Here is a 20397-nt window from a genome sequence, read left to right on the forward strand (position 1 = left end):
CCCCGTGAGCCACGTGTCGACATGCCGGTCTCATAGATTTTCTGGTCGCCCTCATCTCAGCTTGAGTTCAGTTCATTCATTCAGTCCAACAGATAACACGACCATCCCCCAGAAATCAAATCGAAATCGAAGCATAATGGCCTTCGCTCAAGTCTCTGCCTCCCCTTCCCTCTCTGTCCGCGGTATACCCCTGCCTCTCTCTCTCTCTCTCTCTCCGTGTTTCTTCCTCTGTTCTGTTCAAACAAGTTTTCTTGCTCTGTCTTCTATGTTCTTGCAGATGTTTGTGCCGTTGCCTCGCCAAAGAGCGCTCATGTCGTTCCTTCTCGGGTAACCTCTTCGAACATTGCTCTGGTTCGGACCGTCTTTGCCACTGGTTCTCCTCTAGGTGGGTTGATTTCTCTTATCCTAAAATTGATTCTTGAAATTGATGCTTGAACTACTTGACATGGCATTAGGTACATGTTGAGTAAGAAACCATGTATGAGAAGGTTAGCTTTTTAGGACTGGGGGAATATGGAAATACCTATTTGCCTGCTGACATTAAGCTAAGAATTGCATTGGAAGAATGCGTTTGTAAGCTGGAAACCGGCAGTGGAGATGCCGAAGTTCTTGTTTTTCTGCAATCTTAGCTATTCGGTGTTTCATATTCTCGAAGCAAAAGGAATACTATTTACCGAGTAGCGCCGTGAATAATGTAGGGAGAAAGTTCTATCGATATACATGATCAATCTGGAGTCCGGACTTTCTTTAGCACAGTAAGCTTTCATGTGCATCCTGCAAAATTGTTAATTGAGAGCAGCCCAAAGACCTTTTTTTTTGGGACTCAGGTATTGCTTGTGCAACATTTAGCTCCAGTCGAACGTTAATCGGCACATTCAATTCAGGTTTCCTCCCGAGAAGTCCTCACATTGCTAGTTCCTTTTCTTCTTCACTCCAGTGATTCCAAGATCTTTGAAAGCAAGGAAATCCGCACGCGTGGCAGCATCTTCAGCACCCATAAGATGTGAGCAAAGCACTCAGAGCAGTTTGGACATATGGCTAGGTCGTCTAGCAATGGTTGGGTTTGCTGTGGCCCTTAGTGTCGAAATCGCAACAGGAAAGGGGCTCCTTGAGGTAACCTACGTGATTAAACCCTCTTGTTATAGCCACTCGCATCAGTTCAAATTTGTTCCCCTCATGGATGTTCTTCATCTTCATAAGATGTTGTGTTTGTGTATCTGCAGAATTTCGGGCTCACAACTCCTTTGCCTACTGTCGCCTTGGCCGTTACAGCACTCGTTGGAGTCCTAACAGCCATTTTCATCTTCCAATCAGCCTCTAGGAAGTGATCTCATATGGATAACTCCGGTGGATCATAGTATGTCTGCGAAGTTTGTGATTACAGGGAAAGAGTTATATACATTAACTATTGTCTTATGTTCCAAATTTTTTTATTTGTGCCAAAGAACTACGCACAAATCATTTCCTAGCGTAACGTAGCAAGGATTTGTTCTAAATACGTAATGTATGTTTTCTTCGTAGTTCAATATCTATCTTGAAATATTATTGCAAAGAATGATTATTCTTTTCTCGTCCCATGAATTAAATTACTGTTATCAATTGTTTCACACATTTACATGAAATCCTATCCCTCGATGTAGGTCCGCGTTCACTTTGAACAACCGAAAAGACAACATTTGTAACACCAAAATTGTCTACTCTTATCTCTTCAATCAGATATCCATAGATGTAGGGGCACCCGACGCCTTGGCCTTCTTCTTCTTCTTCTTCTTCTTCTTCTTCTTCCCTCCATCCTTGTTAGAGTTATTCTTTGGTTTCTCCTCTGTTATTGGTAGTGTCCTCTGCAAATGTTGATAAATATAGCCCAACGGGTCCTCCTGGTAAGCTCGATCACTAAGAACTTCCTTCAACCTCTTGGACTCATTCACCCTTATAAAGTCGAAAACAAATGACATCAGGCACATTTGAAGCGATTTCTTCCTCACAATAACTGAAGAAAGAGCTTGAAGGACATTGTAGACACAGGATACTCACACTAGTTCTGTCCTGGACTTGCAATTCAGCTTAAACTTAGGTGTAGGAGGTGGCCGCTTCGGTCCCTTCAGCTCGGGAAGGGACTCTGAGAGCGTGGAGAGGTCATAGGCTCTCAGCTTCTTTTGCCGGCTCCTGAGTTTCTTCTTCTGCCATAAGCATAAAAACTTACTCAGCTCAACAAATCCATTTGGATTTTAACCTAAAACACTGAAGTGTGAGGCCAGTAAACTACTACTTGTTACACACATTGTATCGAGAACATCATGAAAGCCCCCAATGAATAAATATTGTAAACCACGGAAACTCGACAATTAGACGGTGCTGCAAACTATTATGCCTGGGTCAACCTAATGAGTTCTCCGTTGTGTGCTAAATAGGAGTGACAGCAGACAAACTCCAATTATCCACCCACAAGACGAAATTTCAATGCATTGGTATATCTAATGTCTCCTCAGCTAAGATAACCAAAAAGAGATCTTTTCAATGTTGAAGAATTTAGTCTCTCAAAATCTACCAAGAAATGACCTCATTCCATCAGCAACACCATTCTATCCTCATTTTAATCCCGAAAACGAGCAAAATAAGGGGGGACAAAAGAAAACCAATCACAGAGCCTCTCTCGAAGCTGGTTTAGCTGTAATATGATGCAAAATAGAAAATCATACAAGACCCAAGAGCTCACCTTGGTAATGGATTTCGTGGCAGTCAGAGAAGCAACAGTATCTCTAACCTCTGCAACCGTCGTATCAATAAACGAATCAGACATGTAAAACTGGAAAGACAAACTAAACACGGAAAAATCGACAGGGACGTGAAATTAACAGTGCACTCCTAAGAAACTGGACGTACTGGAATAGAACTCGAGTTTCTTCTCGAACTTGCGGTCGGCTTTCGATGGCAAATCTGACCTGAACAATCGAAATAGCAGAGCTTAACAGCGTATTCAGATGGATTAAGCACCCAGTGGCCATAAACAAAAGCAGTCTTTATCACCTGGCGCCTGGCTTTCCCATTGTTGCTGAATGTGAAGCTTATGTCGGTGGACAATTTGAGAACTTCCAAACCAGCACGGGAGAAACAGAGAATAAAACTCTGTTCAAGTTTGCCTTCCCAAATTCCCCGCAGGTAGCAGCCGACCCTCTCTCCCTCTATCTCGCGCTCGCTCTGTCTTTCTTCTATCAGTGAAATCTCCCTGTAAGGTAACGGAGGCTAGGGTTACGACCTCACCTCTCAGAGAGGGTAACGCCGGGGAAGACGGTTATGAACGACGTCGTACTGGAAAGGGCATTCCCTTTCCCGCGGAGGAACCCGACCACAAGTGTTGGGCTGGGCCTTTGTTAGCCTTCTAGGATTGGTCCATGTCCATTTCATGGCCCAACGGGCCCACTAGATCTAATTGTCACATTAAAGTTAGATTGCTAAGGGGGACGAGAGAAGATGCGAGGCTCACACTCAGCGGACGCCAAAGTGGATGAGCGACGGTTGAGTGGTACAGGAACAAAGTGACACAAGGCGACACATCTCGAGTTCGAGTTCGTGAGCCCAAGTCAAACAAAAGAACCAATACATTCATGCGTGAGAGTAGTCGGGAAGAAGTCGACATTCACCCTTTCCCCGAAGTTAATACATGGGATGTTCTTACGCGCCTAGAATAGTCAATTAAAGAAGGCTCCTCTTACAAACATGACATGAGCGTAATTAGTCTACTGAAATCATCATATTTTTAATTTATTGTAAATATGTTCCAGAAACTGTTTTCATTAGGAGGGGAGGGAGATCACAACGTGGACAATGCGGCGCTGACTGATTTTGGATCTCTCACAACTACTTATATAAATAGAGAGATATATATATATATATTATCTATTTATAAATTCACAACATGTACTTGTGAAAGTAAAATTATGGGAAAATGCCCATTATATTATCTAGGAACAGGAATATTCAAGCATCTTGGCCAGCTGGGGGCAGGTACCTCACCCTCAAGTTGGTCAGAGTCTGAAAGCAACACCTACTTTGAAAAGTACAAAACTCCGGCCATATAGGAGTTTTTGCTCAAATTAGATTTTTTTGTAAAATATTTCACGTAATAAACTCCTTTGTAAACTAATTCTCATGATAAACTTACATTATTTTATTTATTTATTTATGTTTTCCAAAACATTTTAATTTGTTTGATTTAAGTTATTGGCCCAATAAATAATAAGTAACATCATTCTTCTTTTTTTTACGTAGATTTCCAAAACATTTTAATTTATTTGATTTAAGTCCTTAACCCAATAGAGAATAGGTGAAAAACAAAAATACCATTATCATTCATCATTAATTAAATCCTTAAACGATTGCTCATCCACAAATCCCCAAGGGTGGGTATGTTTGATTAAAAAAATCGAGGACGTAGGTAGATGATCAATTCTACTTCAATTCGGTGTGTAGTCAATAACCGATTTGATTAGTGACTTACTATAATCCGTTAACCCACAGTTAACTAATCTTTAATCATAAATAGGTTTAAAAATATAAAATATAAAATACTAAAATGATTAAATAAAATTCAGTAAAATAACTAAAATAATCTAAATAGTAAAAGATAATTGAAAATTAAATTAACAAAATTAAAATATTCACAAAAATTGACTTCAATTTACGTTTGATTCTTAAAAATTGCGTCCAACATAGCTGAACCTGATTAATTTTTATGTAGATTTCGGTTAAACGAATCGGAAAAATGGGTATAGTAAATAAAACATAGAAGTACCTTTAGGAATATGGAAATCAGTTTCAATTCACGCTTGACTCCTAAAAATTATCCAAAATAGCCAACTGGTTAATCTCTTTGTAGAATTCATTATTTTTTAAAAACTCGATTAAGTGGTTAACCGAATTAGCAAAATGGCTAATATTTTTTTTAATGATTTTCCGCTTATACCTTTTTAGGGTGTTTTTAAAAGAGTTTAAAGAATAGCCTTTGAATTAAAATGATTTTACACAAAGAACTCTAGATTGAAAATTATTTTCAAATTAAATCTAGTTTTGAAATAAGTTTTAAAAAGAAGTCTAATTTGAGGAGGAGAAAAAAAACTCACTCTCTGCATGTGCACTGTACTCCGCACCAATCTTTGCCCTTCATCTTTTTCAAGAGTTTATAAAAATTTCTGCACAATTTTGGTTCGAATACACACACACACACACACATATATAGGATCAGAGGGTATATGTATATATTACATATATTGAGATTACCTGAGTCAGTGAATCCCAGAATAGATACTTTTTTCCTCTGATATCCGCAAAAATGTTCTCCATAAAATAACTCTCCTATTGAACCTTTCACCCAATTCGTATATGGTAAAACTAGTTTTGGTAAAATTGAGGCTTAATTACCTAAAAAAATACGATTTTTGAGTTTTTTTCAAAATATAGTATGACTTTTGAAAAATAGCACAAAAATGTACGACCTTTACATTTTTTCCTAAATATAGCACGACCATTTGAGAGTAGCATATAAAGGCAAGACATTTGCACTTTTTCCTAGATATAGCAGGACCTTTAGGTTTAGTTGCGCATTTAGTATAATGTAAATTATTTAGTTAAATTGTAACGATAACAGCTAGTGAAGCTAACGGTGCCATGTGACATAACATGATTGGACAACAACAGTTGACAAGCCTAACATAGATCTAATGGTGTTAGGTGCCACTCGTTCAATCATGTTATACCACATTGCATCGTTAAAATTCCCGCTAGCTGTTATCTTTACATTTGACGGAATAATTGACGTCGTGCTAGAATTGCAGCTCAACCTGAAAGTTGTGCATTTATGTACTATTTTTAAAAGGTCGTGATATATATAGAAAAAAGTGACAAAAGTCGTACATTTATATGCTACTATGTAAAGGCCATATTATGTTTAGAAAAAAAATGTAAAGGTTGTGTCTTTCTATACTACTTTTTAAAGGTAATAGTATATTTAATAAAAAATGTAAAAGCCATGCTTTTTATGTAATTAACCGTAAAATTAATCCACCAACAATATTTCAATTGATATTCCTTTTCTCGGGTGAGATTAAGAACGCCCCCGTATATTGGTCCAAATTAATGTTCATTTGGTTGCCTGGTCATGAAATTTTCCCGGTTAGTGATTTTCTTTTATTATTATCGTTAAATAGATAACAATAAAACGCCTAAAATACAATGTACAAAATTAAAAGTTACTTCTCTTTTAACGCGGTGGATAATTACAGTACCGATCATACGCAACACCAATAGATCGACGGTGTGTAATAACAAAGTCACCAAAAGAAAGGACGTTCTTGGAAGGAAAACTACCCCTCTAAAGTAGAAAATTAAAATATAGTCGGTAGAGCTGTTAGTGGGACGTAAATAATAATTAATTGTTGTTCACAAAAACTTGTAGGCAGCAACGAGCAGTTTATGTACTCCACGAGAATCTCATAATGACACCAATTATATTTACACTGATGAATTCCAATAATATACATATGAACCAAATCGAAATCTTTAATGAATTTACTGCAGGTGGACAAGCTAACTCAATTTTCTCCACACGATACATTATGAGTTTCCGGTGCAGTCGAACGTTACTACATGTTTCAAATCCTACATACATACATACATATATATATATATATATATATATGAATTTTAATATACACGACGCTGTCCAGAATAGAAGTCTCTTTATTCGTCATCCCCTCCTTTGTCTCAGCATAGGTGGGGTCGATTGTTTGTGAATAGTGGTGGAGATGTTTGGTGACTCCTAGGCTTTATATAAAAAGTAAAAGTTGGGCGTAGGGGAGGAGAGGATATGTCCCAGCAGACTACGTACTATTCCATGTTATAAGCTGTGGAAATGGGACCCCGCTGGTTGTTGGTGATTAACAGCTCATTTTTGGTTAAAAAGGACATATGAGATAGAGAAACCCCAATCATGTCATTGATAGAACTAGTCATACATGAAACTATATGCTATATAGAATCGCATTACATTATTGATTACATGTCGTGGAAACTCTATCCTTTTATGATTATGAGTTTAGACGGAGCGGGAATACGTTGAAATCCCATTTATAGATTAAAAAAAAAATCCCTCTTACAATGCAAAACATCTGTATCTTCATATCTAAGTAACTGCATATACGTACAAAGAATTCATCCAAAAAAAATTGCATATGCAAATAAGCGAGCTTTCTATAGTAGCATAAGTCGACGATTCGAAATGAAGAGGTCTCGAATTCAATCATCACAAGTGAAGACTTTGTGTCTTTTTTTTTGTTTCGCTTTTTTCTACTTTGATATTAGACTTATGAATCTCTTTATAATCGAAAAAAAAGTAACAACATATGTGCGTATCGAATGATTGAATTGAATGTTACGCCAAAGCATACATCCATCATATAGGAGATGAAGTAATCATGCATTGGGTATGAAGATTCTAAGCTAAGCTATGTCTTCTCCATTAACATTAATTGCACCAACGTCGGAGTTCCCTCGTACCCAATCTTGTGTTAACACCACAGCACCCGGGAGGAAAGGAAAGGTCACCCGAAAGTTTCAAGGGCAAAAGCCTCTTTATTCAAAATTGAGGAAATGATACAAATGGCATACGCTATCACTTGATAATTAAGATTTTAGATTTCATATTTAATGAGATTATCAGTATCTTTTTATGAGTTAATTAAAATTTTATTTTATAGTAATAGGCTCGTAGGCCTCCTCCTATAACATAAAATAACATAAAATAAAACAAAGGTGGACTACCGTCTCTTCAAAGTCATTCATACTGTGGATGGAAAAGGAATTATCTATGAGAGTTACATTGTGAGAGATCATAAGAACACCATCCAAGCCAGTAAACAAGGTCGTCGCACGAGTTCTCGAATACCACAACCCATGATCTTCACCAGCATTCTTGACCACAACTAATGCATGCAGTGTCAAGTTATCCATTAGCTCAAAGTCCGCTTCGCATATGTGAGATTTTGATATACCATAACCGTCTAATAAAAAAAAAGATTAGTCTTATTAGATACATGGTCGGATTAGTTTTGAAAGCCCATCGTGTGAAATTAATTAAATGGGGGACAAACACGTGCGCGACGTATCGAATTTGCGCTCTGATACCATATGAGATTTTGAGATGTCACAACCGTCTAATTTAAAAGGTTAATCTTGCTGGATACGACCACAATAGTACCGAACGTTCTGAGCCTCTATATACATAACGATTACATTTTGATGGATTACAAATGCAGCATTCTTCTTTTACTTGAGTGGCTTCCAAAAAATTGAGAATCCATCATGAGTAATAATATAAAGTGCATGCACACTGATTGCTCCTTGACTGTGACGATAAGCAAACCATCGATCTTAGTAGGATAAAACAAATCCTAATCTAAGTTATAGGTCCTCTTACTTAATAGAATCAACCAAAAAAGAGCAAAATAATTCAACCAAAACCAAAAGACAGAATTTCCTTCCAACCAAATCTCGTGCTAAAGTCGGATACGTGCGGTTACCGAACGCCACCGACACCTCTTTCTTTGTCCATTTTACAAAAGAAAAAAGAAAAAAAGGGAATTGAAGTGAAAAAAGAATACCTCTTTCCCTTGGCCACAGCATCCATGCGGAGGAACAGGAATTGTCATTAAATGGCATCAGATTTTTTTTTTAAAAAAAAACTATAAATTCCACGTTAAATTGAACAAATTCTAAAAGAAGAGAGTGGAGCATAGTAACATAATCCTCGTCTGTCAATAAAAAAGTTACATGTTCGATTCTTGTAATGAAATTATCCATACATATTTATTATATTTATTAGAATTTTAATTTCGTTTTACTAAACTTTATTCTCTATAATCGAAACAAAAAAGAATGAAATCTGCCGAGAAAAAGAAAAAGAAAATTATATCAATTATCTTTACGGACAATCATTCGAGCCTTCTGAATCATCAAATCAGTACCAATTCCATTATGATTTTCTGAACGTTCAAGATCAACACACTAATTCATCCCAGTGCTGATCTGACGGCAGAAAGGGTCCAAAAAATGGAAGTTGCACTTGCGGTGCAAAGTGTAAACGCAAAAGCACTGACTGCCCACAGTTTCCAGATCCAACGCAGTGAATGCACTGCTTCCCGTAAAATAATGAGCAGCAAACATTTCAGCTTCTGTCACCAGTCCACTGCAAGGCAACATCTACTTTCACACCTCTCTCTCTCTCTCTCTCTCTCTCTCTCTCTCTCTCATGTGTAAGACTGAAGATTCTCTCCGCGCTGTCAAGTCCCAAATTTGTTCACCTGAAACATTAACTCTGTCGAATATCTAATAACAATGGAGCTTAGTTTGATTGCTCCATTGCCGAATCTAGCTAGTTTTTCCTACGAACATGATAATCTTAACTTAACAATCTGGAAGTCATATATATCCGTCCTACAAATATCGTTGCATCGACATTTCAGTAACTACTAATAGATGCATTGCACCGACTTTTCAGTAACTACTAATAGATGCATTGCACGATATACCTTCAAATTCCATCCACTTTTAGCCAGAATCACACCACAGAAACCAAAATGATCCAGCCGAGATTGTACCGACCCCCGATTTGCCTGGCCCAATGTTGAGGGTATATATCCTTGCCATGAGTTAGGCTTTTGAAAATCACAAAAAAGAAAATTCAAAAACAAATGCAACGCGATCCTCGTGAAAACCACTTTAGATGGTTGTCGACACCGATACCAACTTCCGGTTTGTATATGGTCTGGTGGAGACGTCATAGATCCGGTTTCGATTCAATAAGTAAGTTCTAATGTATCTATCTGTCATTACAAAACGCGAGGTCGGGGCCTTTCACACAAAGTTAATTCATCTTCCTTGGTCTATACTCTTTCCATTAGGAAAAATCTCTTCTATACAAAATACATCCGAAGGATGCATTCAATTTTGCCCTTTCCACCCCCCACTGTCTTATTACACAGAGTCCCTTCCCAACCCATCCCCGTTATTTATTAATATATTATATTTTAGCTTGAACAAACAATATTATACTACTAATAAAAACTACAAAAAGAAAAAAAAATTAAGAAAATAATAATAATAAATAAAAATGAAAAAAATCTCCTCTGACTGGGAACCTTTGACACATACTAAGACCTCGGTTTCCCTCCATAAGCTTGTCTGCATATGGCGACTGGTTTCTGGGAAGGCACGCACAGCTGGGACGACGCCGGGCAGCCCTGCAGGCAGTTGTACCCCAGGCTGCCGGAGAACGCCGTCGCCGCTGAGAAGAACGCCGGCGGCGGCTTCCCCGTCAGGAAGTTCCCGTCGAGGAACAGCCTCCTCAGGGTCTGCTTCTTGCTGAACTCCACCGGGATCCCGCCGCGCAGCCGGTTGTAACGGAGGGACAGTGACGACAGCAGCGGATACGAGGCCAAGTTCAAGGGAACGTTACTGTCAATCAAGAAATTAATCAATCAAAACGAAAATGTACGTCAGCCCAATTTTTTTTTTTTAAAAATCATATTATATATAAGATTTTTCTCTTAAATGCCAACATCCCCAAATATAATTTCATCGAGTTTACATGATTTTCTAATTTAATTAAATAAAATCTTTGGCCAATTTTATTTATTTTTCCGTGAAATAAAAACAAAAGAAAAACAATTTTCTTGGAAGCACGATTTCTTTCTTCGTACGACAATGAATGAGTTCTTTTCGACCTTACCCTTCGATTCTGTTGAACCCCAAATCGACGGCGACCAAGCTGCTGCCGGCGCCGGCGGGAGGCCTGGGGACGTCGACACGTGTCAGGGTGTTGTTGGCTAGATCGACCTGCTGGATCGAGGGGAGGAGGAACAGCCACGGCTCGAGCGTCCCGGAGAGCGAGTTCTGGCTGAGTTCGATCACCTCGAGCTGTGCCAGCCCGTCGAAGGAGCTCCTCTGGAGCGGGCCGGACAGGGAATTGCCCTTCATGGCCAGCTCGAGGAGGTCCGCCGGCAGCTTAGGGATCGAGCCGGTGAGCTTGTTGAAGCTGAGATCGAGCCTCTTCAGGTTGGCAAGCGAGCTCATCGACTTCGGGAGAGGCCCGGAGAGGGAATTGTAGGCGAGGTCGATAGAATCGAGGCTCCTGAGGGAGGCGATGGAGGGGGGGAGTGAGCCGGAGAACGAGTTGGACCGGAGAGTCAGTATCTGGAGGTTGGAGAGGGCGGAGATCGAGGGAGGTATGGGGCCGTGGAAGGAGTTTTCGGCGAGGTCGAGGATGGCCAGCTGGGAGAGCTTCGAGATGAGCGGGGTGAGCGTGCCGGAGTAGCCGGCAGGGTCGAGGGTGAGTTGGGTGACGCGGGACGAGTCGGCGGAGCAGGAGAGGCCGCAGGTGAAGAAGGCGCGGCGGGGGGAGGAGCAGGGGTCGGCGGCGGAGAAGTTCCAGGTGGCGAGGCAGGACCAGGAGGGGATGGAGGAGGGCTTCACAGCGGACTTGAAGGCCTTGAGAGCGGCGACCTCGGACGGGGCAGTGAGCGAATCGACGACATTGAGGGAGGACCCGGAGAGGAAGACGAGGAAGAGGAGGAAGAAGGAGGAGGAGGCGGGCATGGTGGGAAGGTTTGGGTGTCCTTTACTTTGGGAATGGGAGGGGTTTAGTGATGGCGAGAAGGGGCAATGGGCGATGGTGGCATGTTGGGGTTTGGGAGTTATATGTTTGTGGGGGAAGGAGAGTGGTGGGGTTTGGGTATTTACATTTAGGTGACTTTCTATGGTTGGCATGCACTAAGCCCTCTTGGAAGTGGGAGCCAATGTGTGATATGGTTCTTTAATCCTTATGCAAATCGGCACAACGATATTTGACATGACCTGATAATTCATGGCAGTCGAACAATGAGTATGATGTATGTACGGGCTGCCAATTGAAACTTCTTCTCGTCTTGTCTGTGTCGGAGCGAGTGCAAGGATCCGCCATAGACGAGGTTCGGTTGGTCAAGAGCAATCACTCGGGAATCTCCCTTGGTGTCAACGAACCAAAGTGTTACATTGCCTTCTGAATTATCTCGCATTGCTGCGAGGAGTGTATCCGTGGTAGATTTTGACCCATCCTGAGCAAGACAAAGTTCCTGAAGGCCTGCGGTTCGAGTAGTATCTAGTATAAAGTGGTGACTCGATACTCAAATTGAGAAGTTAAAATAATGTAAGTACTATTCAGCTGCAGCCGATGCAGTAAGAAAAATCTTTATGTGCTCTCATATCATCCTTATGATTTTGGATAGCTCAATATACTAACCGGAATTGGAAAATGCCGACATAGATTTTCTGTAATGATTTTGTTAATTAGTTAGGGCTTTGATTTAGACTTGGAAATAATAGATAAGGAGGAAGGAATTAGCTGTCTTTGGACCCTTGTCTTACTCAAGACAAGCCTATGGTTGGTTCAATTGTAGGGTGGCGCAAATTATTAATTGGGATTTTGTCACGTGGATTATTTTTTATATTTCAATTTTCAATTTTTAGCATTCTAAATTTCAGTAATGAGGCACCACAAAATAAATATTAATCATGCACGTAATTAACATATTAGCCCCAACAAACACACCATATAAATTATGACAATCTACACGGTTAACTTTGGCCAAAAGCGCTATAAATTATATTATTTTTCGCGAAACACACTAGTTAACAAAAACTGATCTGGATATATGAAATCTTTAAGATTCAGATACTAATTGTCAGTATTTAGTGTTAGGACGAGACAACAATATTTGAATCCTTGAAAAATAAGACATTTTCATTGCGAGATCGACATATTTTGAGGTGAGAGTTATTTCTCCGTATTGGAGTGTCCGATAAGAAGAGTCATTTAATTAGAAAGAACATAATGAAAGTATCTTCTGGTACGCCGACAAGGTTGAAATGAAATTAGTATCTTTGTACTGAGTATAGCTGAGTAATTGTCATAAAATGTATCTTTCATATGCGAAAGATTTATCATTTATGGTAGTGGGTCTACATTTAGTCATTTGGTCAATTCTTGTGCCCATATGGGGCTTAATGCTTGGACTGTATCCATCCACGCGCGCTGGACATAGTCTTATAGGGACAAATCTTAGACAAAACTTTGCAGATTTTAGCATCACAAATTAAGAAAATAATCACATAGTTATTATGTCTATATATATATATATATATATATATATATTATATCACATCCGATGACTCTAACTTCTCTCTATCCTTCCCACGGACAGCCTTTCTATGTTTCAAGACATTGCTGTCTTCACTCACTAACCTTGTCAACTTTAAGGATTCAACAATTATAAAAAGGATCTGCTTAAATTGTAATCAATTTAGGGATATGGAGCTTTCAGTTCTTTGACTGGATATGTGACTATGCCTAGATTTAACAATGGGCTGAGAACATCATGACCGAATACGCTAATCCAACGACTAGTGATGCCGATCGAAGTAGTCTTTCTCTGCCAAAAGTCACTGCATAAACAATAGCATGGATTATGTTGTGTTATTGGAAACTGTTGAAAGATGTGAAACAATGGTGTATGTGCATACACGCACTTGAGGTTCTTTAGATTTTGAGGAAGATGTGCTCCTGAATACCGGCGATGTCACCGATTTTTTTTATCGTCTCTTCGGCCGGGTCCTCATCCAGTTTGATTATCAACAGGGTCCTGCCGGCCTTCATGAAACTGATGTTCACCTTTGCCTCCCCTAGAATGCTTCCCACTCCCCCGATCAAACCTGGCTGATCGATCGTCTTGCAGATCAAAATCCGACCCTCCAAAGGGCAATCCACCTCGATGATCCCGACCTTTGTGAGATATGGAATCCCATCCCTTACCTGTTGAGACAGAACAAGTGACTCTGAGGCACTTCACGAATCCATTTCAAAAGTTAAGAATAAGTAGGCAGGGAACTTTGCATTACCTGTCCCTCAACCTCGATTTCGCCAGACTTCGATAGGGCACTGGCGAATCTCGACTCCACGTTTGCTACCTGTATCTGTATAAACTCGAGAGGGTATTCGGGAGAACCATGTAGACTTATCCGCTCCTCCGTGATCCTGAGCCCTCTCTGTTTGGCAATTGAATCTCCATTGACCCAATTCACAATTACGCTCGAGAAGGGCTCAATTAGGCCCTTTATGATTCCCACTCGCAGGAGCTTCGTGTCGAGCTGATCAGATTCTCTGGCAGAAGCATAGGTCACTTTTACAGTCTTTAGACCGCCTCTTCCGGCTATCAGCTGAACGGAAAATTTTCCCAGCCTGTTGGCCAGATCGAGGAATGGTTTCAACTCTGCAAGAACCTGGCACAACAATTGAAACAATGAGAGAGGCCCCTATTGAACAAGATTAGAACATGTTTGAATCTCGTATAAAAAGTTCGAAATTTCTGGAACTAGAGTTTGAACTGATGAGAGGCGTATCATGGTTTACTTCTGCCGGCACCATTGGCTCATTGACAACCGTTGCAGGTAGATCTCCAGTTAGTGCTTTATTTACAGCTTCCGCAATTTCGATGCCCAGTTCTTCCTGCAGAGAAATTTACCGTGAAAGTCACTCGGCGACTTACATGGAGATAGCCAGTAAACCTTCACATGGATCCAAGGTACTAATTCAACCAACCTGAGCTTCGATTGTATAGGCTCCTAGATTTGGCGTCACGATAACTCGGTCGTGCTGAATCAATTTCTCGTACAGTGGCGGTAGATCCTCCACCAGCAAATCAAGTGCTGCCTACAACATAGCAATCAATCACGACATGATGATAAGTTTCTAGTCAATAAAGGTCGAGCTAGTCTGTTTGTAGAAAATGGTCCAATTGTCTTCATCTCTTCCGGGTTACAACCTGAAATGAAGGATATGGACTTCCATGAAACTGGTATCACATCCAGTTTCTGGATATACATTCTCCTAGAAAATGAATAGCATACCCGAGACACGATTCCCGCATCTAGTGCTCTCAGTAAAGCCTCCTCATCGATCAATCCCCAATGAGCAACATTGAGGATCTGAACCCCTTCCTTCATCTTCTTGAACGTCTCATCCTTCAGCATCTTTCTCGTCGTGGAATTATGATGCATGTGCAATGAGATCATGTCCGCGGTCATCAGGGCCTTGTCGAAGCCCACGAGCTCTATCCCGATTGAATGAGCCCGGTAAGAGGATGCATATGGGTCGTATGCTATCACCTGCATCCCCAGGCCCTTGGCACGTCGGGCCACTTCGAATCCGACCTCCCCAAAGCCCATCACAGCGAGCGTCTTACCCGCCATCTGCACTCCCAGGAACTTTCCCCGCTCCCAACTGCCTGCTTTACGATAAACACCGAGTCAACATCTTCATAGGCTGCCCCCTTCGTCCTATGAAGTTGCCCATAATGTTTTGCAACTTGCAAGCCGAATTAAACTAAGAAGAAACTCTGTGGAGATGCTCTGTTGAGCGTTGACTTTGAAATATTGGAAGGCCACCAGATCAGCACCCAGTTTAATTAATCTATGAAGAACCATTCAAAGGTAGCGAAGCTAGGGGAGAACGAAATTAACTAACCGGACTTAACACAGGCAATGGCTTGCCAGACATTCCGGACCATGGCGGTCAGGAGTGCGATCCCGTGCTCCGCAACCGAGAGCTTGCTTGCACCCGGCGCATTGACTACAAGACAGCGGTGCTCGTTTGCTGCCGTCAGGTCCACATTGTCAATCCCGAACCCAGCGATCCCGACCACCCGCAGCCTTCCTTCAGAGCACTCAAAGAGCTTCCTGCTGAGCTTGGTCCCGCTGCCGATGATCAGAGCATCGCACTGGCAGACTCTGCTGCAGAGCTCGTGAGGCCCAAGGTCAAAGCAGCAGTCGACTTCATTGGACTCCCTGAGGAGGGCCAGCCCCGCATCCCCAATACGCTCTGTCACGAGGACGATGGGCCTCATGGCGGCGGAGCTGGAGAGGGAGGTGGATATCGACCTCGGCGAACGGCAGTGGAAAGATTCCAAGCAGAGCGACGGGACTGGGAACTTGTGGAAGGAGGAGGCAGCCATTTCCTGGTGATAATCAATCCAAGGTTTGCTGTGGGAGAAAGTGACGAATTATGAAATGATACGGCGTGAGGAGTGAAAGGTTGTAATCTAGTGTATTTATACGATTGAGAAGAATAACTTCCATAATGTCTAGCTTCAATGTATCAGAAAATGAGGGAAAAAAAAAGGGAAAAAAAAAATTCATTAGTAAAATGCTGCAAATTTTCATTAGAAATCGCCTTTAAATTTCTCGTAAAATACAATCTAGTTTGATTAGCTCCAAATTCTTGGGTAAATATGTAAAGCATGCTTGGTAACGAAATAAATCCTTCCACTACATTTTCTTATGCGGTATTACTTTTATGAGCTAAAAAAAAAAACATTCAATTAACCAACGAGTATTGGTTCAAGCGATTCGACGTTCGTGTCTCGAGTTCGAGTCTTTGTAAATATAGAAAATCCTAAAGCTTTACTCCTTAGTGGACTGATCCGGTTCGATTGGATTAGTCGAGATTCATAGACTTTCGGATATCAGGATTCACAAAAAAAAAAAAGAATATTCCATTTTTCAATTTGATAGAATGTTGATAATTCTTTACATAAATTCAAATAATGTTCATTCTACTGATTTTACTTTCATATAAGCATAATATATATATATATATATATATTGTTTCTTTCATCTAAATCTAAATATATAATAATAATAATAATAATAATAATAATAATAATAATAATAATAATAATAATAATAATTTGGTAAATAGGCCTATTTGCTTAAATATATATGCTCTCAGTGTAACAAAAAAAAAGTATATATTCCCTCAAATCCTCAATTTAATTTTAAAAGTATTACTTTTTTACTTTTCAATATAATTGCATTTCGCTATATAAAATTAATTAAATTCCATTCAGATTCATCCCATTTCATGTGTTCCAAATATAACTAATCAATTACTTGATTTTTTTTTTCCAGTAGAGAATTACTTGAATTTGTTTACACCATAGGAAGTAGAAACTCAATAAATATTTAACTTTGGCCATATCAATCGTCGCACGTGGACATTGGAAAATTCTGTGATACATTGTATATATGGTACATACGTGTATTCAATGGTTGAGATATAATCTTGAAATTTCAAAAAATGAAAATTTAAAAAATTTCAATGGTTAAGATTTTGAATGTATGGTATCATCATATCAATTTCGATTCCATATCATAAAATTTTTGGAGAAATATCAATTTCAATTCCCGTATCATAAATTTTTTGGGGAAATAGAGAATTGAATGCTGAGTTAAGGCCTCCGCTGTAGAAGAAAAAGATCATGGTTTGATAGCTGCTGAGAGGCTAATGACCTGTTTGTTTTCAGGATTAAAATCACAAAAACTTTAATTTTAATTTTAACTCAATCCACTATACAATAAAAAAACACATTTCCCAAGTAAAAAATTTTAACTTTAACTCAACACACTACACAATATTTATCCTTTTCCACAATCAAAATCAAAATTACTTTAACTTTGAAACCAAACGCACCGTAAATGTTCCCTTACTCGTTGCCTTTATATGTGGGTGCATTCTATTAAGTCCATAGGCTTAAACCCGATAATCATTCATGTACTTTTTATATGTACATCGCCCTTAATCCCTCTCCACATAGGAGAGATTGGCCGGTGCCCGATATCCTCAGGGGACGGATTGGAGGCCATGGTGGCTCAACTCCTACCGACTCGGTGGCGTGAGGACAGGGACACGGCAGCAGCAACTGATTCCCTTTCGCGGTGACCCAACGTTGTACTTTCCTCGAACTGTTGCCGAAACTATACGGCCGTATGTACTCGACATACGTCCAAAATATAACAAATAATAAATGACCATTGACGAAATGCAGATTAAGACACGTGCCCGTACTATATTAGGTCATCTAATTTGGATTTTGCTCTCAATCACATAACATGTTAGGTTGTCAACGGTAACATCGCATAGTATGTTTATAAGTGCCCGTGTAATTTATTAATACAGTCGATGTCAAACTACGTGTATCTGGAATTAATTCTCTAGCATTCATATCTACTTCCTGTTGAATTCATCGTCGCATAATGCGAATCTCGTAGTAATTAGAGTCCTCAATTTTACTTTGGCAAAGGTCGACCTTGTGGAACAGCGATGGAGGGCGGCCAAGTGGGGCAACGTGACGGGAAGCTTGAAATTCCTTCACAAAATGTGGTAAAATCTTCATTAGAAATTGCCTTGAAATTACACGTAAAGTACGATCTCGTTTGGTTGGCTCCAAACGGACATCGTATTAATCTCGATCTCATATCATAAATTTCTGGGAAAAAAGAGAAAAATTTAACACTGACAAGGCCTCCGACTGGAAGGGGCCACCGCCACTGATGTCTGATGGGAGAATGGATATGCCGGTATCTGCAGAAGAATGGATGTCACTGGTGGCTCAACTCTGATCGACTCGGTGGCGTGAGGACAGCGACATGGTAGCATAGTACCCAACGGGTCACAGCAGCCGCTCCCTTACGCGGTGATCCAGCATTGTATTTTCCTCGAACTGCTTGCGAAACTATGTAGCCACATAGTTGATGTGTCCAGAATTGATAAATAAATTGACCATTGACGAAATGCAGAATAAGACAAGTGAATGTGCTAGTAGGTCATCGATTTCGGATTTTCCTCTCGACTCATCACACATGTTAATGGTCACATCGTTTTATCTTTCTATAAGCCCGTGTAGTTTATTCATTCAGTCGACGTCAAACTACGTGTATTGGGAATTATTTCTAAGACTGAAAGATCAATGTGTTTGTCCGCCATAGGCTTCTATTGTGACGATCCCTACCTAACCCATGCAGCTCTGCGGACAGTCATATCTATTCCCGGTTGAATTCACCGCGTCGCATGAATCTCGCAGTGAAGTCCTTAATTTTATAGATTATATTGTATAGCTAATTTAACGTAACCCCAAGGGATTTGACCTAACGGTTAAGATACGCCTAAGTTTGCACCCGATCCCGGGTTTGAATCTCCTTGGAGCCACCGGAGTGCCTTTGACTTGATTACTCACTCTGTGTGCCGCCAGGGGTTCACAGAGCTTCAGGGATTAATCGGGCGAACCCTATACACCCCGGGTTAGCAAAAAAAAAAAAAAAGCTAATTCAACGTAAGATATAATAAGTGGCAACTTGCAAAAGCAAGCTCGGGAATTAGTCTATTTAGAGGCCAATAATTGTTTTTTATTTTTTATTTTTTGGGTTGTGATGTAGGACTTTCAAATGAAATTCCTTAGCATTAGTTTGGAAAATTAAAAGAGCTTTGAATTGCCACCTAATGGTTACACTTAGACGTCGTGATTTTCCTTCCCCCTCACGCTCACAAGCTGGTCTACATATCAGTTTATATCTAGCCAAATTTAATTCTCTCTCTCTGTCTCTCTCCTTTTATTTTCCTGTTATAAGGGAATACTCTCTCTTTTCTTTGAAGTAGGGAGACATATTCCGAACAAGTTCTTTGATCAGGAGAAAGAAATGATCAATTCAAAAGATTTCGTTGAGCATCGACAATTCAGATGCATCTTCGTGATTCATATGTTTCGATGGTTTCATGTCTCCAGTTTCCTTTTGTCAAGCACCACCACTTTGTCCCAGCCTCTCAGTTTATGTGATTATTCTTTCCTTTTTTTCACTCTAAATTTTCAAAATACTGCTCATGGAATCTATAGTTCCTCTCGTTATCATCTTTTTCCCTATTTCACCCCCCTTTCTTATCAAACTCAGAAAGAAATTGAGAGAAGAGGAGTACAACGAAAACAAAATTGAGAGAAAGAGGATATCCTACAACACTGAATAGATCAATTTTCGCCTACCCAAAAAAATAAAACAATTTTCTTTTGTCGGTGAGTAACTACGTCAAAACTAAAGTACGTAATTACTTTAATTTCGAATTCATTTTAATCGAAATTTTCTTGCTTCGTCCCTCGTTGGGCAGTTAAGTATATCGTGTTTCCAGGAAAAAAATAAGTATATACTTCAACCCCGACAATAGTTGAGGGAAACATGATATTTCCAAAAAAATTCCCAACATCAACTTTGGTATTCGGAAACCCAATAAGATTTCATTAATTCAGTTTGAGCCGGATCGATCCACTAACGAGTAAAACTCTCCAGACGTGTATTCATTCACAAGACTCAAATCCGAGATCTTAGTTAAGGGGAATAAATGTTAAACTGCTTGAACTAATTTACAGTAGTTATTCCCTAAGGGGTTAATTAGGTAAAAACGTACGAACGAGCTTTTCACATTTTATCAAT

General features: G+C 39.9%; 4 protein-coding genes across 7 annotated transcripts; 1 reads left to right on the forward strand and 3 right to left on the reverse strand.

The window, feature by feature from the left end:
- Positions 1-21: 21 nt before the first annotated feature.
- LOC116206275 (stress enhanced protein 1, chloroplastic) lies at positions 22-1570 on the forward strand. The gene is made up of 4 exons (XM_031539103.1): positions 22-182; positions 278-385; positions 938-1113; positions 1224-1570. The coding sequence occupies exons 1-4, from the start codon at positions 137-139 to the stop codon at positions 1326-1328; spliced, it is 435 nt and encodes a 144-aa protein (XP_031394963.1). The 5' UTR covers positions 22-136; the 3' UTR covers positions 1329-1570.
- On the reverse strand, positions 1559-3290 carry LOC116206274. Its single transcript, XM_031539102.1, has 5 exons — positions 3028-3290; positions 2884-2942; positions 2717-2766; positions 2035-2180; positions 1559-1929 (listed from the first exon to the last, which is right to left on the reverse strand). Exons 1-5 carry the CDS (start codon positions 3045-3047, stop codon positions 1713-1715), a joined length of 492 nt encoding a protein of 163 aa, XP_031394962.1. The 5' UTR covers positions 3048-3290; the 3' UTR covers positions 1559-1712.
- A 6614-nt stretch (positions 3291-9904) lies between these two features.
- LOC116204871 (polygalacturonase inhibitor 1) lies at positions 9905-12203 on the reverse strand. Its single transcript, XM_031537222.1, has 2 exons — positions 10781-12203; positions 9905-10506 (listed from the first exon to the last, which is right to left on the reverse strand). Exons 1-2 carry the CDS (start codon positions 11815-11817, stop codon positions 10203-10205), a joined length of 1341 nt encoding a protein of 446 aa, XP_031393082.1. The 5' UTR covers positions 11818-12203; the 3' UTR covers positions 9905-10202.
- A 978-nt stretch (positions 12204-13181) lies between these two features.
- On the reverse strand, positions 13182-16176 carry LOC116204870 (D-3-phosphoglycerate dehydrogenase 1, chloroplastic-like). 4 transcript variants are annotated; one of them, XM_031537220.1, is made up of 7 exons: positions 15608-16176; positions 14992-15371; positions 14684-14794; positions 14495-14590; positions 13984-14364; positions 13609-13897; positions 13182-13530 (listed from the first exon to the last, which is right to left on the reverse strand). In XM_031537220.1, the coding sequence occupies exons 1-6, from the start codon at positions 16092-16094 to the stop codon at positions 13625-13627; spliced, it is 1728 nt and encodes a 575-aa protein (XP_031393080.1). In that variant the 5' UTR covers positions 16095-16176; the 3' UTR covers positions 13182-13530; positions 13609-13624. The 4 variants fall into 4 exon arrangements, with proteins under 4 accessions (XP_031393080.1, XP_031393081.1, XP_031393078.1 ...); XM_031537221.1 differs by having other exon boundaries at positions 13615-13897; positions 14992-15368; positions 15608-16175; XM_031537218.1 differs by having other exon boundaries at positions 13615-13897; positions 15608-16175.
- Positions 16177-20397: the final 4221 nt, after the last annotated feature.

This window comes from Punica granatum, chromosome 4 (assembly GCF_007655135.1).
Source record: "Punica granatum isolate Tunisia-2019 chromosome 4, ASM765513v2, whole genome shotgun sequence".
Taxonomy (NCBI): Eukaryota; Viridiplantae; Streptophyta; class Magnoliopsida; order Myrtales; family Lythraceae; genus Punica; species Punica granatum.

Bases quoted from the DNA above. Each gene is read 5' to 3' on its own strand.
- LOC116206274 (XM_031539102.1), bottom strand. From the start codon at position 3,047: ATGGGAAAGCCAGGCGCCAG. The intron at 2,181-2,716 runs GTGAGCTCTTGG...TGCTTATGGCAG, and splicing joins CCACGAAATCCATTACCAAG to AAGAAGAAACTCAGGAGCCG. The intron at 1,930-2,034 runs GTGAGTATCCTG...CGACTTTATAAG, and splicing joins AAGTCCAGGACAGAACTAGT to GGTGAATGAGTCCAAGAGGT.
- LOC116204871 (XM_031537222.1), bottom strand. From the start codon at position 11,817: ATGCCAACCATAGAAAGTCACCTAAATGTAAATACCCAAACCCCACCA. The intron at 10,507-10,780 runs GTAAGGTCGAAA...CTTGATTGACAG, and splicing joins GGGTTCAACAGAATCGAAGG to TAACGTTCCCTTGAACTTGG.
- LOC116204870 (XM_031537220.1), bottom strand. From the start codon at position 16,094: ATGGCTGCCTCCTCCTTCCACAAGTTCCCAGTCCCGTCGCTCTGCTTG. The intron at 14,591-14,683 runs GTTGGTTGAATT...ATTTCTCTGCAG, and splicing joins CCTATACAATCGAAGCTCAG to GAAGAACTGGGCATCGAAAT. The intron at 14,365-14,494 runs GTAAACCATGAT...TTGTTGTGCCAG, and splicing joins AGCCAATGGTGCCGGCAGAA to GTTCTTGCAGAGTTGAAACC.
- LOC116206275 (XM_031539103.1), top strand. From the start codon at position 137: ATGGCCTTCGCTCAAGTCTCTGCCTCCCCTTCCCTCTCTGTCCGCG. The intron at 183-277 runs GTATACCCCTGC...ATGTTCTTGCAG, and splicing joins CCCTTCCCTCTCTGTCCGCG to ATGTTTGTGCCGTTGCCTCG. The intron at 1,114-1,223 runs GTAACCTACGTG...GTGTATCTGCAG, and splicing joins CAGGAAAGGGGCTCCTTGAG to AATTTCGGGCTCACAACTCC.